Genomic DNA, 17,089 nt, shown 5'->3' on the forward strand with positions numbered 1-17,089 from the left:
ATGGCATATTGAGAGGCATTAGTAGGAGCATTGCCAGCAGATTGAGGGAAGTGATTATTCCCCTCCATTTGGCACTGGTGAGGCCACATCTGCAGTATTGCATCCAGTTTTGGGGCCCCCCCACTACAGAAAGGATGTGGACAAATTGGAGAGAGTCCAGTGGAGGGCAATGAAAATGATCAGGGGGTTGGGGCACATGATTTACGAGGAGAGGCTGAGGGAACTGGGGTTATTTAGTCTGCAGAAGAGAAGAGTGAGGGGGGATTTGATAGCAGCTTTCAACTATCTGAAGAGGGGTTCCAGTGAGGATGGAGCTAGGCTGTTCTCAGTGGTGGCAGATGACAGAAGAAGGAGCAATGGTCTCAAGTTGCAGTAGGGGAGGTCTAGGTTGGATATCAGGAAACACTATTTCACTAGGAGGGTGGTTAAGCACTGGAATGGGTTACCTAGGGAGGTGGTGGAATCTCCATCCTTAGAGGTTTTTAAGGCCCGGCTTGACAAAGCCCTGGCTGGGATGATTTGATTGGGGATTGGTCCTGCTTTGAGCAGGGGGTTGGACTAGATGACCTCCTGAGGTCTCTTCCAACCCTAATCTTCTATGATTCTATGATTCTATTAAATGATCACTTCTGGCTGGGGTTGGATAACAAGTCACTTTGTTATTGGGGGAAGGGGCACTAAAGGGTGGTTATCCTTGTTGTGTGAATCAAGGGCAGTAGAACTGTGCTTGGTATACCCTGACTGAGGGACTCAACCTCAACTAAACCGAACACACTAGGCAGGGGACATAGGTGCTGAAGCCCAGTGCAATTGCAAGAGGGTGGGCATAGGTACTTGTACTGGGTTGTGCTGGTGCTGACCAAGGATCTTAGGCATCATTTGATCCTTCCTCTTTCCGCTGTGTAGTAACAGAGCTGCTTAAGGCTCAACGGAAAGTCCTATAACACACCAACAGAGCTAAAATCACTGCTGTGGGACAGTGTGCATTACCATAATGGCTTCCCCCACTAACAGCTGAAGTCACTAAGAGCTCTATTAAGTGGTGGGATCACTGAAAGGGGGTCATGGCCCTCCCACTTTTTGCCATGGGCCTGCCTCCCCCTAAGTCCCCCACAGCCAGGCTGACAGCTGGAGCCTGGCTGGGCAGCATGGGGTACCGTGCTGTGGACCGTCCACCTGCCTGGGGTGGAGGTGCCAAGAGCATCCCCTGGCCCATATACTTGCCCCCCACGCAGGGCAGGTGGAGGGTCCACCGTGGCTCCCCACAGCTACCTGGTCACATGGCTCTTAGCCTGGCCGGGCTGCAGCTCTGAGGCCCCATCCCCGATGGGGGCCCCACAGGCTGGGGACATGGACCAGGGGCTGCTCTCGGCCCCCTCCACCTCGGGCAGGTGGAGGGTCTGCGGCTCCCAGCCTGCTCCAGCTTCTAGCTTGTCTGGGGGCAGGGGAAGGGCGGGGCCATGGTGGGAGCGGGGCCCCTGCTCCCTCCCCACTTTTGAGAAGGTTCCGCCACCAGTGGATTACAAGGCATCCCAGAGTGCTGAGCAGCTGGTGGAGCACGCAAGGTGCATTCTTTTCCCTTCCCCCCCAGCCGGGGTTGGGGGTGAGCTCTGCATATGCACCTCTGAATTCTGGGTCTGCACTGACCAAGGACAGCAACTGTGAGTAAGGTGCGGTGAAGGGAGGGGCACATTAAAGGAACTTTTAGTTGCTGGACTTAAGAACCTGAGGCAAAAGGACCCTGCCCAATGTACTCTGGGGTGGGTGTCTTGTTCATGGATTTATGTTTATGAATCCTTCTTGTGGCCCTCCTTTTTATTAATAGTTCCTTTTCTACACTCGGACTGTGTGCTTGCGAGAGGGGAAGTATTGCCTCTCAGAGGCGCTCAGGGGTAGTGTGTAATTGTCCCAGGTTACTGGGTGTGGGCTCAAGCCAGTTTTGTGTCATATTGTTGACAAGGAACCCTAGATATTGAACCCAGCCCTTGTTGCTGCTGACTTCAACTGGCAGAAGGGTCACACAAACAGTACGGAAATAAAAACCCCAGATCTGAATTCCATACTCAGATCTAGGCTTTTATTGTGCCTTAGTGGATACAACCCAAAACTTCGGAGCCAAATTCTGCATCCAGAGTTGGGTGTGAACTCCATAAGTGGTAAATAATTCTGGCTCTGAGTTATGGAACAAAGATTTGATCTGAACTTCACAGCTTCACAGCAGAAACAAATCTCTGGTTATGAATTCAGAAAGCTTAGATCTACTGTGGATAGAAACAAAACATCAGATCAGGACACACCTGTACAGTGGGATATGAAATCCAGATCTGATTCCAAACTTTTTAAAAGTTTGAAGACAAATGGGAGAGAGATTCAGACTGGAGGTTGGACACAAAGCCAGATCCAAACCCAAGGTTCTTATCTGATATTTAGGTTGTACGTGCTGTCCAGACTTGTGTATAATTTTGGTCATAACAGCACCAGCATGGACTCAGGGCTAAATTCTCCTCTTGGATCCTCAGAGAGGATGAGGATATGTCTGTGCTGATGAGTCTATGGGTTATAGCTGGCTATTTTCAGTGTGTCCACAAGGTGCCAATCTTTCCTTAGTTTTGCAAGAACTGCTTGGCATGAATAATGATTTAAAAGGGTATCTGGCAAAAAAAAAAAAAATGACAGTATCTGGTGGCAAAAGAACAACAACCAAAAACCCACAAATAATATTATTCCCACTGACCAACTTCTAAAGAGCTTCCAGAATGTGTTTTATTTTGGCACAGATGCCATGAGGCTTGAATAAACATTGTTTTTCATGAAAAAATCAAAATGTTGGTTGTTTATATTTCATAGTGTTCAAAAATGAATGTCATGTTTTTGAACATTTTTGTAACACCTTTATTTATCAAATACATTTTTGAAAAAAATTCATTCACTGAAAAGCATTTTAGAGGGGAGGGGAAAGGCCAGTTTTCCTGGGGAGGAAAAAAATTTGCTTGCAAAAATTGCAAATGGTTTTAGGCTGGAATGATCAAATTAATGTCAGTGATTTACTTCCCATGGGGTCCTGATAAACATCTTTCCTCTTGGTCTGTGAGAAAATCCATGTACCAGTATCTGCAGAGGATTTGAATGTGTGTGTGAAGGACTGGGGAACGGAGTTAAAATAGTTTGTCGTTAACATGCTCTCCAAGAATGAAGGCAAGAACTTCACCCTGCTAGTTGTCTTTACTCTGTATTCCTTGATGGATGGATGGATAATCGCCTCATCCCATATGTGCCATGCAAAGACAGATAGAAAAACAGACAGACTGACAGATAATTCATCTGTCCAGATGCATCATAGAAAGGAGGAGACATTATGGCATCTTCAAAAGTCTCAGGACACCTGTCTGCCATCAGAGCACCCCTCAGTGACACTGAGACTGTTTCCCCACACAGTGCCCTCTCCTCTGTTTCCCTTCCCATCTCTTCACAATCCCTCCCCCATCCCAGCCCTCCACTCCTTTGCTTGTTCTCCTCCATCCCCCACTCCTGCCCATCACCCATGCTGTCTTCCTCTTCCCCCAGCATTTTTCTCTCCACTCCCGCCCCTTTCTCCACTTCCCTCCTTCCCCCTTGTCTGGTCTGTCCCTTGGCAGAGATTCTCAGCTGGAAGGACAGAAAGGGATCCTCTGGGGCAGAGAGATCAAACACCCAGAACCCGCCTCCCTTTCCCTACCTGTCTCCCAGCTCCATCCCCGTCCAGAGGGGGGTGCTGATGAGTTTAACCCTTCCCTTGTTGCTCATTCCAGAAGGGCCAACTCTAACATATATAAGAACATCCACACTGGCTCAGACCAAAGGTCCATCTAGCCCAGTATCCTGTCTTCCGACAGTGGCCGATGCCAGGTGCCCCAGAGGGAATGAACAGAACAGGTGATCATCAAGTGATCCAACCCGTCACCCATTCCCAGCTTCTGGCAAACAGAGGCTAGAGACATAGGCGCCAACTGTGTGGGTGCGCTGGGGCTGGAGCACCCACAGGGAAAAATTGGTGGGTGCTCTGCATCCACCGGCAGCTCCTCACCCCATCTCCCCACCCCAGCTCACCTCTGCCTCCACTCCGCCTCATCCCCTGAGTGCGCTGCTGGGTCCTGCTTCTCCCCCTCCCTCCCAGCGCTTGCTCTGCGAAACAGCTGTTTCGCACGGCAAGCCTGGGAGGGAGGGGAGAGGAGGGGGAACCCAGCGCGCTTGGGGGGAGGAGGCAGGGCCGAGGTGGGGATCTGGGGAGGGATCTAATAGGGACAGGGAGGGGCGGGGTTGGGGTGGCGCAGGGGCGGTGCTGGGGGGGAGGCGCGAGCACTCACCGGCGCTGACAAAAGTTGTTGCCTGTGACTCGGGACATCATCTCTGCCCATCCTGACTAATAGCCATTGATTGGACCGATCCTCCAGGAACTTATCTAGATATTTTTTAGACCCTGTTATAGTCTTGGCCTTTCACAACATCCTCTGGCAAGGAGTTCCACAGGTTGACTGGGCTTTGTGTGAAGAAATACTTCCTTTTGTTTGTTTTAAATCTGCTGCCTATTCATTTCATTGGGTGACCCCTAGTTCTTGTGTTACAAGCAGTAAATAACACTTCCTTATTTACTTTCTCCACACCTGTCATGATTTTACAGAACTCTATCATATCCACCCTTAGTCGTCTCTTTTCCAAGCTGAAAAGTCCCAGTCTGATTAAAGACTTCTCTTTCTAAAATGAGGTGCCCTTGTCAATCACCTGGTACAGGGTAGAGCACCCCTTTCTGAGCAGCCTGTTGTGAAAGCCCCCCCCACCAGGGAATCAGTCTTCCCTTAGGGGATGTTTCACTTATGTGGGAACCAGGGCTTAAATTCTCATAGAGTATTTCCTAGAGCCGCTTATGCCACCCCCAACATGCTATAGAAATTCTAGGGGGTTGAAAATATTTACCAGAGCTCTGCTCCAGACAGCTCCATCTGAATTTAAGGCCTGGTGGGAGCTGAAAATGCTATAATGGCATGAATGCAAAGCAGGGAAGCCCAGACATTGTCCCACTGAGGGAGTACATTGCACCTCCCCTAGTGCCCAAGACCTCAAATGATATCACCTTTCATAGGAGCGCAGGAATTGACAGACCAGGTTAGACCCATGATCCATCTCGTCACTTATTCTCCTGCTTCTGACAATGACCAGTTGCTTTAGGACTGCCCAGTAGATGGAACAAACAAATCTTTATTAAGTAAGCAGTGATCAGTTACTTACAAGTGGGAAGCAGATTGGGAAATGGGATGGTACCACCACAGTCACCTCCAGGATGAGTCAATTCATGGCTTCCTTGATCCTTTGTTATGCCAACTATATATAACTTTTTCTACTCTCTCTCCTTATACATATGGATTAGCCTCCGAGTTTTCCATTAGCTCTCTTCCCCCATTTGTTTTGTGCTAGTTCAAACTGTTCTCTTCTGCCTTTGTGCCTCTTTCACTTTCATTTGCTCACAGACATGCTTACTTGCATTTTCTTGCACGTACACAATTTTACTTGTGCTAGGATGTCAGACTGTTAGACCACGGCAGTTAAGCCTGAACATGTCTTCGCTTCCACCCAGAACAAGGTGAAAGTAATGCCCTAAAGAGCAACTATGCCCACAGAAGTTTCTCCCTGAGCTCTCCCAGTTGTATGGCTTATGCCCCAAAGAATCAGAATTTATATCCCATCAATTTTTTTCTTGTCTGATGTAATTGTGGATGGTCTCATTTTCTATATAAATGTCTAATCCTTTTTACAAGCTTTTGACCTCAGTGACGCTTTGTGGCACTGAGTTCCACAGGCGAGTTATGGATTATGTTTAAAATATTTTCTTATTGACTTTCCATTTTTAAACTGTTTTGCCTTCCAGTTTCATACAATACCACCTGTCATGTTTGGCACTTCTCCAAAGGGAAATCCTGACGTGGTCTACAAACATTAATGGATTTAGCCTCCAAACCCCTGGCATGGTAGGTGAGTATGATATCCCTGTTTTACAGACGGTGAAAATGAATCACAGAACACTGAAGTGACTTCATATTTGAATGATTTATTTAGCAGTTTAAATACACACGGCTGGTGTGTGTATTTCTTCCTTGAAAGATGATCATTATTATTATGTATATTGCAGTAGCACCTGAGACCCAGACCCTATTTTGCAGCACACTACACAGAAGCAAAGCAACAGATAGTCCTAAATCATGAGCACACAATCTAAACAGACAGTAAATTAAGCGGAATATTCTGTTGATTTAAGTTCTCCAGCTCCAAAAATCTGTTTGCCTCCTGTCATAATACAGAGATCATGTTGTTATTATTGTTTATTTTTATTGTGCTAGTGCCCAGAGGCTCCAGTCAGGGGCCCAGGTCCCATTGTGCTAGACGCTGTACACGCACATAACAGGACCTGCCCTGAAGCACTTACCATCTAAGTTTAGGAAGGAGACACCACAAGTGGATACAACCAATAGATGGGGGAGTACAAGGCAACAGCGAGATGACTCTGATCAGTGTGCTAAGCAGCCATTACAGCATCAGACCTGCCAAGTTTAGACCTCGATAAATAAGACCAGCTGGAGAAGAAATATAGACACAAGGCCAGGTTCTACTGTCAGTTACATGAGTTCAGTCCCATTGACTTCAGTGGATCATGGATTCCTAAAGGCCCTATGACTTTGGAACTAAGGAAAACGATTATGAGTAAAATGGAAAGTTAGTGGGACTTAGGTGTTATATTCATGGCATACACACGGAGAAGTTGGATCAGAACATAAATACTCTTGCTGGAAGGTTGCAACGTAACAGAACTTGATTTCTTAGAATTCTGAATGATAAGACACAAAAGAACTCTGAAACAGAGAGAGACAAAGCAGGCTACAACCAAAGCGGCGCATCTCACCACACCCAGATCACATGTTTCTCTCAGAGCCCCCTTGCCTGGCTGCAGGGCCAGGCAACCCCCTCACACAAAGTGACAGATGTCATTTTGAACAGTTTCCAATACTCCACATTAGGCATCTGACAGTGACACTTTGGAGCATTTTACCCCAAGCTTCATCACTCTGAGACATGATCCCCAAAGACAACAGGAAAGCAGGTATTTTCCAGGAAGAATGGAAATATCTCTGAATCTTAAAAAAATAATAATCTGGATTTAAAATAAACAGAAAAAGAGGCTCATGATCTGTTCCCCTTCCCTGCACTGCAGAAGAAGAGAGACAACAAATGTAAGAGCTGAACTGATTCACTGACACTGACCCCCACCCCTCTCAACCTTCCTCCCCTCCAGCTCAATTGCAGAAATCAGTGTTGCAGCAGGTGTAGTCATAAGTAAGGTGAGATTCGTCGGGTGCCCTCACCTTGCCGCAATTTTGCACCGAGGTGCAGTTCAGCTGGTAGTAGAGAGGTAATTTCCCTGAGGAGAGAGATAGAAAAGGGGCATGGTTAGAAAAACATACATCCACTCAGGCACAGCTTGCTATGATCAGCTGGGAGACATTATTATAAACCAGTGGTGCAGGCTCTGTGCTGCACTCATTACCCCGTATCACTGAGGATACTGCAGAACAGGGAGTTCAGAGGAAGGCGGATTAGATTACAGTCTATAAGTACCTACATGGGGAACAAATATTTGATAATGGGCTCTTCCATCTAGCAGAGAAAAGTCTAACACAGCGGCTCTCAACATTTCCAGACTACTGTACCCCTTTCAGGAGGCTGATTTGTCTTGCCTACCCCCAAGTTTCACCTCACTTGAAAACAACTCGCTTACAAAATCAGACATAAAAATACAAAAGTGTCACAGCACATTATTACTGGAAAATTGCTGACTTTCTCATTTTTACCATATGATTATAAAATAAAGTAGTTGGGATGTAAATATTGTACTTACATTTTAGTGTATAGTATGTAGAGCTGTATAAACAAGTCATGGTCTGTATGAAATTTTAGATTGTCCTGACTTCGCTAGGCTTTTTATGTAGCTTGCTGTAAAACTAGGCAAATATCTAGATGAGCTGATGTACCCCCTGGAAAACCTCTGCATAGCCCCAGGAGGTACACGTACCCCTGGTTGAGAACCACTGGTCTAACACCATCCAATGGCTGGAAATTGAAGCTAGATAAATTCAGTCTGGAAATAAGGAAAAAAAATTAATAGTGAGTAATTACCCATTGGAACAACAAGGGTCATGGTGAATTCTCCATCTCTGGCAATTTTTAAATCAAGTTTGGATGATTTTCTAAAAGATCTGCTCTAGGAATTATTTGGGGACAGGTCAGGCTAGATGATCACAACGATCCCTTCTGGCCTTGGAGTCTATGTTAGTGACACTGATGAGCGCAGGCAAAGCTACCTCACTGCATGGCTCCATGCATCATCTTTTTCTGATGCAAACAGTGCCTGGTGGTACCATATGCCAAAGAAGATGTTGGTGGGACTCTTATACTTAATGAGTGGCAACAGGGTGGGGCCCGGGAATTTAAATGTGAATACTTTTGGAGGGGCGAGTTAAACACACACACAAATGGAAGGTTTGCATGACCCTCTCCCCCTTTTCTCCCCCCACCTCTGGAGGGGACGCCCAGCAGCCAGGAGGCAACGGGTCCCTCTGGCAGTGGCACTTCCTGCAGCCCAGGGAGGGAGGAATTAGCAGGGCAGCTGGCTGCCAGCTGAGCTCCACTTCCCCCTACAGCTGCTGCTTCTCCTTCCCTGCTGCTGGGCTCCCATCCCTGCTTTCCAGATCCCCGCTGAGGTGAGTCCGGAGCTGGCTGGAGGCAGCGGCAACATGTAGGACTCCAACAGCAGGGAAGGAGAAGCAGCAGCTGTGGGGGGAGGAGGATCTCAGCTGGCAGCCAACCGCCCTGGTGCTTCCTCCCTCCATGAGCTGCAGGAACACATGGAGATTTGGGGGGGTGCACCCCTTTGCCCCCCCTTGTGCACACCCCTCACTGGCAAATACCACTGGGTGCTTCTGTAGCATCTCCTATTCAAGAATCTCCAAGGGATTTAGGGAGCAAAATGTTGTTCTCACTTTACGCCACACAGCAGAGCTGAGCCTCAATTCTCCAAGAGAACAAAATGTCATTGAAATGTTAGATCCATTTAAAAAAAATGAATTTTTTCATGGACATGTTTATTTACCTCTCTCACTTTCTGAAGATTTCTGATAGAGCTAAAGAGAAGAAAAGAAATGGGTGTTTGTGGGGGGGAAGCCTGTTGGTTGTTCAGTAATTTTTCCACATTTTGGTTGTTGTTTTCATCGTACGTATTTCTGTATTGTCAATTTTACTCACCGGATGAGATACCTATATATATATATATGGTATGAGTAGTTCCATTTTGCTGTGAGTAGTTTTACCGACTTTGGGATTGTGAATATATATGATCTCTGAATCCTTAAAAAACAAAACAGAACAACTCTGGATTTAGAGAGAGAAAAAGAGAAAAGGAAACTAATCTTTTAAAAAAATAAATAGCATTTGAAAATTCTTCAGTGAAAAGTGACAGATTAAAAATTGTTATTTGCGATGTTGTTATACCTGTGTTGGTCCCAGGATATTAAAGCAAGAAGGTGGATGAGGTAATATCTTTTATTGGACCAACTTCTGTTGGTGAAAGACACAAGCCAGGGCCATCCTTACCCATACGCAAAGTACGCAGCTGCATCGGGCACCAGGAAATTTGGGGCAGCTGCGTGCTGCTCCAGCCCCTGCTCCACCCCTTCCCCAAAACCCCCGCCCCTGCTCTGCCCCCATCCCGCCTCTTCCTGCCCCTGCTCCACCCCAACACTGGCCCCCCCCGACTCCACCCCTTCCCATGAGGACTGCAGTAGGGGTCGGGCCTGCACTCACCTGGCAGCGATACGTGGAGCGACCCAGCCCCAGCCCGCTCTGTGCCACCGGCTCCCAGCCTTCTCGCCGGTAAATGCTGGGGGCCAATTCCCCCTGCCCCCCAAGCCCCAAGGCTGCGAGCCGGGGAGCAGAGCAGAGTGGGCTGGGGCTGGGTCACTCCACTTCCCACCGCCCCGTGAGTATGGGGTCGGGCCTGCCCTGCACTCACTGGGCAGCAGGAAGTGGAACGACCCAGCCTCAACCTGCTCTGCTCTGCTGGCTCTTGCTGGGGGGTGGTTCCCCCCTGCCCCCAAGCCTGCTCCCCTGCAGAGGCCTGGGGCCACACACACACCCCTGCAGCGGGGGGTGCTTAGGGCACCAAAATGGCTCGGGACGGCCCTGACACAAGCTTTCAAGCTTCCACAACTTCGACAACCACCATCTGTCCATCAAACTCTCTCTCAAATAGTGGATCTCAATGAGGGATACACGTACCCCTGGGGGTAAACAGAGGTCTCCCAGAGGGTACATCAACTCATCTAGATATTTGCCTAGTTTTACAACAGGCTACATAAAAAGCACTAGTGAAGTTAGTACAGACTAAAATTTCATACAGACAATGACTTATTTATATTACTGTATATATTATACACTGAAATGTAAGTATAATATTTATATTCCAATTCATGTATTTAATAATTATATGGTAAAAATGAGAAAGTCAGCAATTTTTCAGTAATAGTGGCTGTGACACGTTTGTATTTTTATGTCTGGTTTTGCAAGCAAGTAGTTTTTAAGTGAAGTGAAACTTGGGGGTATGCAAGACAAATCAGCCTCCTGAAAGGGGTACAGTACTCTGGAAAGGTTCAGAGCCACTGGTCTAGAATACTCCCGCACCAGCAACACCACCTGCAGTTAAAAATAAATATTTTGACCAGCTCTGCTACACACAGTCCCAGACAACTGTGTGTAGCAGAGAGCACAGAAAGACAAGTGACTTCTAAGTGACACAGCAAGACCCCAGGCCTGCAAAAAATACACCAATGGGCTCTACTTCATGCACAATTGATGTTGTTGTTATTATCACACCTAGAAGGCCGAGTCATGAACCATGACATCAGTGTGCCATGAGTATTTCCGTTGAGTCTGAGATTGTGGACTGAATTTGGAGTTGTGGGCAATGCTTGCAAAGAAAGCAATTACTGCTTTCTTTCAACTTTCCCCCTCCCCATATCCCAGTCTGACTGTTGCTCCCCTGTCCATCAAGTCTGTGGCTGCACAACTTTTGCTACTGGGATAACCCCACTATAAGTACACAGTTCGATGTCAGTAGTCCTTGAAATCCATACATACCAAGAGAAGCTTTAATGTTCACACATCTCTCCCTCCATCCACACGTCGTTTCACCTGATCCCTGAACGCATCCAAAGAGTAGAAACTTGCGTTTGCAGACATTGCAGCGCAGAGCCTCCGCTACGTCAGATAAACAGAAGAAACAACTCAGGACTTCAACTCAGGGCTTCATCTGACAGTGAGTGGGGTGGCATAATGGAGCATTGGCTATTGAAGTCAATGGGTGTAGGAGCAGACCCACAGCACAAGCCCTAGTACTGCTCCAAAGAAAAACAATAGTTGGTGTGGGTGTAGACAGCATTTCACACTTTGTCCACTAGGGGGACCCATTAAGGGTGTCATCAGTTTGTTGGTCCCGGTCATATATCTTACAGCCCTCTCTCTAGATATCTTAGGAATTTATACGGGCCCTGTTACCATACTGTCTTAGTACCTCAAGTCTTTAATTCATTTATCCTCACAACACCCATACAAGGCAGGGAAGTGCTGTTTTACCAATGGGAAATAAGCCTAGAGAGACAAGGGCCTGGTCTACACTAACTAGGGTTGCCAATTTTAGTTGGATGTATTCCTGGAGGTTTCATCCCAGGACATAATCTTTATTGAAAGATTAATCTTTAGGTGTTTTATTCCAATTGTTTTCAATTGGTTTCTTTGAGTGATTCCAATATCTTTGAACAGGGGTGTGAGATATCCACACCTCAGAGGAGTGTTGTTAAGACAAGGTAGACAGCGCTGGGTCAACAGAAGAATTCTCCTGGCGACCCAGCTACCGCCTCTCAGGGAGGTGGATTATCTTTGGGAGAACCTCTCTTGTTGGCGTAGGTAGTGTCTGCACTGAAGCACTACAGTGGCACAGCTGCCGCGACACCAGTGTAGCATTTTAAGTGTAGACAAGCCCTATAGCTGTGTCTTCCACTGTCTAAACCAGGGGTTCAGTTGGCTTAACTACATCTCTCAGGGCTGTGGACTGTTCAGTGTAGACCAGCCCTACGACCCGGAGCCTCCAAGGCAGGGATTAAATTCTGCCAGAGCTCTCCGGAGTAGAGCTTTGGTAAATATTTTCAAGGCCTGAGCCCTGGCGCTTCCTGTGGAGCTGAAGCCCTGAGCCCTGGCATGCCCCCAGGGACTAAAGCCCCGAGTCCTGGAGCGCCACAGAAGCCCCAAACCTTGGCACACTCACGAGGCTAAAGCCCCAAGATACCTGCTCAGGGGTGCTGGAACGGGGTGGACCAAGGGGCCATGGCTTGTCCACTTTTCGCCCTGGCCCCCTGCCCCTCCTCTTCTCCCTGAAGCCCAGCCCCTAGGCCAGGCCAGAAGCTGAAGCTGGGTTGGGATAAGAGCCACGTGAGCAGCTGCAGACTCTCCATCTGCCCTGGGCAGGGAGTCCGGGGGGTGGAGACATGGGCCGGGAGTTGAATAATAATAATAATAAATAATAATAATAATAGAAAAGGGAATAGAGGGGTGGGTGATAGAAAGAGACAGTCTAACTCTATTATAAGATATGCCACTAAGAAGGCAGGTGGAGGGGCCTGGGCTCCCCGGCAGGGCTCAGGGGTAAGGGTGTGGGGCCCTGGAGTGGGCAAGGCATTGTGGACCCCAATCACACACACTTTTAGGAAGAATCTGTCGCCCCTGACCCTGCTCCAGGACTGAAACCCGGAGCCCCAAATCTGTGGCGGGGGGGGGGGGGGGAAGAGAATGGGGGCTCCGGGAAATACTGTATGAGAATTTACGCCCTGTTCAAAAGGTATTGGAATCAATCAATCAAAGAAAGAAAATGAAAACAATGGGAATAAGACACCTAAATACTGTTGAGGAACTGGAACTAAGGCATGGAGAAAACATGGAATTGAACCCAAGCCAATGGACTAGCCTTTCTTTATAAGCTAAACAAACCCTTGTACTGCAGTGTCTAATAACCAGCCCATTGGAAATTCATATCTGAATTCTGTTCTAGCATCTGGATGTTGTTCTTTTAAAAATTCAATTTAATTCAACTTTTGTCCTGGACTTACCTCCTGCAAAGCACAAGAGAGTGGCAAGTCCCACGAAAAAAACCTTCATGTCAGCAGAGAAAGAGGCAAGATGAACCAGACAGCCTGAGTGTGCTTCAGCAGAACACCACCAGGGATATCTCCAGAACTGGCTATGGTGGAGCAGAGTTTCAGTCTTGCTTTCTCTGATCCTGTCGGCTTATGCGGTGCCTGCCCTATTGTAGGGTGGGAAAAGTGAGTTTTAAAATTGCTTTACAGTAAAGAGTACAAATTGCCTGCTCCAGGGACCTTCTGACTTCCCCCAAGAAAAAACTCAGTGGTCATCACATTTCCAAAAAGGTTGTGAAGGAAGCCTCCAAGGAACACAAACAATAGCCGGACCTGTCTGCCTTTATATTTTCTTTCATTAACCATCTTTTTGAATAGGCTTGAAGCTGAGGCTCTGACCACATGAATGTAATTAACAATCCATGGACAATTTTTGCAACAACGGCTATTTTTCTTTTGGAGCTCTATCCCAATCGCAAATCAGCCAACAAACCATAATAAAATGCTGCTGACAAATATAATCTGGGGCCACATGTCTCATTCTGATCAGCTCCCTTTAAGAAAGATGTAGCTGAAATTCAGATTTTAAGGTGAGAAGGGATGATTGTGATCATTCTAGTCTGACCTTCAGCATAGCACAAGATGTAGAGTTTCACCTACAGATTCCTTCATTGGAAGGATTTATTCTTGGCTTGGAAAAGGTCCAGAGTAGGTCAGCAAAACTGGTCAGAGTAATATGATGAGAGATTTCAGGGACTAGAATTTTTTTAGCCTGCTAGAGAGAAGATCTAGAGTTAGATTGGGAGTAAATCTGTTTTTCATATTTTCCTTTTAAACAAATACTGGGAAGTTTGCTGGTATGTTTCATTTGAAAGAAAGAGAGAAAGAAAGAAAGAAACAAATATAGTCATGAGCACATAGGGCAGAAAATACACAGATGGGTGCGCTCTTCTGGCTCAGATCCTCAGTGCTGTAAATCAGCATAGCTCCTTTGAAGTCAATGGTCCTAAATTTGTTTAGGTCAACTAAGGATCTGGCCCTCCCTGTTTTGTAATCCATCTTCCCAGGGCCCATAAGTGCCCTGGCTTGAATCATCTTTACTTTTCTATTCAGTCATCTCTTATGATAAACACCCCCTGTTCCCTTTGGCTGAGCTCCAAGCCCTGAAGCAAACACAAAAGCCACCTTCAGTGCCAATAATGTAGCTGCTGAACTCCATACTACAAGTAGAAAACAATGTTCTCTTATGAGTTACTGGACTTCATGCAAAACAAAGGACTTGCTAGAACCACAGGTTTCCTCTTTCTCTGGATCTGCTACCAAAGAAGGGATTTTGACTACCCTAGAAATTACTAGTCTAAGCTTCCACTATTGGAGGGGACGACAGGACCTGCCAGCAAATGACCTGTCACCAGGACACATTTATAAGACCAAAGACAGGCAAGTGCATGAATGTGCAAAATGTTGGGGGTGCAGCCCATTTGAAAATTTGTATTGAGCTGGAAATGATTAAATACCTTCCATCCAACACAGGGCTAAGTGCTACAAACTTTATATTAGAAGTCCTATGCTTTACCAACTGAGCTAAGCAGGCTCATGTCGAACACCCTAGCTGATCCTGTACTTAAGTAGCTGCCTATGAAACATCACCTTCTGTAATAAAGGTGTGTCTTGACCTTTGGTATAAAAGCAACTCAGAACAGTTGGACCCGTGTTCTGCTTTCACTGATTTTAGAGGGTGAATCTTGTGCAGTTAATATTCTTTAAACAGGCCTAATGAAAGCTACAGGTGTTAGTTGGAGCCCAGCATAGGAAGAAGAAGAAAGATGATGAACGCTTTATGTAGAAAAGTCAAATGCAATTCAAATCTTATTGGGGGATCTCTTACCATGCGATATCCAGTCAAGCAGCCTGCTGGCAAACTGAAGTCCAAGCGTCTGCCGTCTCAAGGTCTCCGCCTGCCTTCTCACAAGATCCACCACAGCTCTACATACAAAACAATTCTGTTTGAACCAATGGTCACAGGTTGTTCAGTCCCCGGGATGGGGGTGGGGATATTGTTTCCCTGGAACAATGCTTTCCCCCACACACCCTGCACCTGAGTAATCAGGCGCCTCACCCTCCTTTCCAGCACTGTGCTTCCCAAACACAGATAAGTTAACTCTATGTATGTCTACACTGCCGTGTAAGGCCAGGGTAAGTAGAACTCCAGTTCATAGGCACTGACTCCGTGGGTGCTCCAGGGCTTGAGCACCCACAGAAAAAAAATGAGCGGGTGCTTAGCACCCACCGGCAGCCAAGCCCCGCCGCCGCCCCCCCAGCACCTCCTGCATACCACGGAACAGTTATTCAGTGGTGTGCAGGAGGCGCTGGGTCGGAGGGGGAGGACTGGGGATGAAGACCGGGGATGGGGCCGGCATTAGGGGGTAGCAAGCAGGGCAATTGCCCAGGGCCCCATGCCACAGCGGTCCCCATAAAGCTAAGTTGCTCAGGCTTTGGCTTTAGCCCCAGGTGGCAGGGCTGGAAGCCCTGGGTTTCAGCCCCACACTGCGAGGCTTCAGCTTTCTGCCCTGGGCCCCAGCAAGTCTAACACTGGCCCTGCTTTGTGGCCCCCCTGAAACCTGCTCACGGCCCCCTGGTTGAAAACCGCTGGGCTAAACCACTTGAGTGGTCATAGTCCTATAACTCCTTCTCACATTCCCCCTCCCCACATGTTCCCAGAAGGACCCGCACAATTCAATCCTGCCCACTGGGAATTCATGGGGAAAGAATCACTGAGTGACTCAGCTTACTACAGCCAAAGAACCATGGGCCATTCTCCCAGACACACAGTTGAGTGTGGACACAGTCATTTGGGTACAGATTTGCCATGTGACTAGGCTAAAACCCAAGCACCAACCATCTGGACTAACTCTGCAGCGAAGACATACCGTATGTGAGTTGATTCCTAGATTGCCCGGAAAGAACTACCCATTTGAATGGTCCTCTCTCTGCAGATCCCAGCCTTCCTGCATGCCAGTGGATCAGTTCCCACCCTGGAGCGGGGAATACACACCTGAGGAGAAGTGGGGTAGGGATACAATGGAGACCAGGAGGATAGGCATTGTCCACCTTGAAGTTCTGTTGGGGGAAAAAATGGAGAGTTAACTTCCATTGAGCACTGTGTGCCAGGGAACTCATCCTTGAAACAATCCATTCATGCAGACAGAGGGATGGATCAGAATCAGGATGCAGGTACATGTCCTCTCTGTAGAAGACCCTGGCTTCTTTCAGATCCCCTATGGTCTTTGGGATCTGAGAGTACAGAGCCAAAGGCCATCTGGGGATGGGGAATCCATCCTCATCCCCTGACAGAATCGTCCTAGAGAACTCAACACATGGATCCTCCATGAATGTTCTGTTCTGAGCCCATCAGTCCAACTCCACCCACTTGTTGGGGAGTCACAGAGACAGAATGGGAGAAGGACTAAAGACCACCAGTATCTGCAGTTACAGTAAATTGTTATTGGTGTAGGACATGCCTTCTGCTCTTGTCCCAGTTCTGCAGAGGAAGCCAAAATAATTCAAAGGTTCCTTTTTCTCTATGGTATGTCCTGACACCAAACACAGAGATCAGTTCAATCCTGTGTTCCAAAAAAAGGAACGCCAGCCGTGCAGTGTTCTGTACTTTTGAAAACCAGGGATACAATATATATATATTTAAAAAAAAAAACCCTCCTAATAATATGGGTTATACCAGACCTTTTGTGAGCAGAGAATCTCTACTGTCCATTATCCTTCTAGGTCAGTACATATGGATATTTAATCTTTGTTTTGTATCCCCAAGG

General features: G+C 47.2%; 1 protein-coding gene and 1 long non-coding RNA gene across 2 annotated transcripts in view; one reads left to right on the forward strand and one right to left on the reverse strand.

Moving 5' to 3' along the window:
• The window catches only part of LOC141998775 (uncharacterized), a 57,670-nt gene that overhangs the window by 14,225 nt on the left and 26,356 nt on the right, over positions 1 to 17,089 (forward strand). The window contains exon 2 of the long non-coding RNA XR_012641922.1: positions 5,900 to 6,003. This is a non-coding gene — a long non-coding RNA (uncharacterized LOC141998775). The remainder of the gene's footprint in view (positions 1 to 5,899; positions 6,004 to 17,089) is intronic.
• On the reverse strand, positions 7,320 to 13,284 carry LOC141999084 (lymphocyte antigen 6 complex locus protein G6c-like). The gene is made up of 3 exons (XM_074972227.1): positions 13,236 to 13,284; positions 11,215 to 11,334; positions 7,320 to 7,444 (listed from the first exon to the last, which is right to left on the reverse strand). The coding sequence occupies exons 1-3, from the start codon at positions 13,282 to 13,284 to the stop codon at positions 7,320 to 7,322; spliced, it is 294 nt and encodes a 97-aa protein (XP_074828328.1).

This window comes from Natator depressus, chromosome 14, assembly GCF_965152275.1.
Source record: "Natator depressus isolate rNatDep1 chromosome 14, rNatDep2.hap1, whole genome shotgun sequence".
NCBI lineage: Eukaryota > Metazoa > Chordata > Testudines > Cheloniidae > Natator > Natator depressus.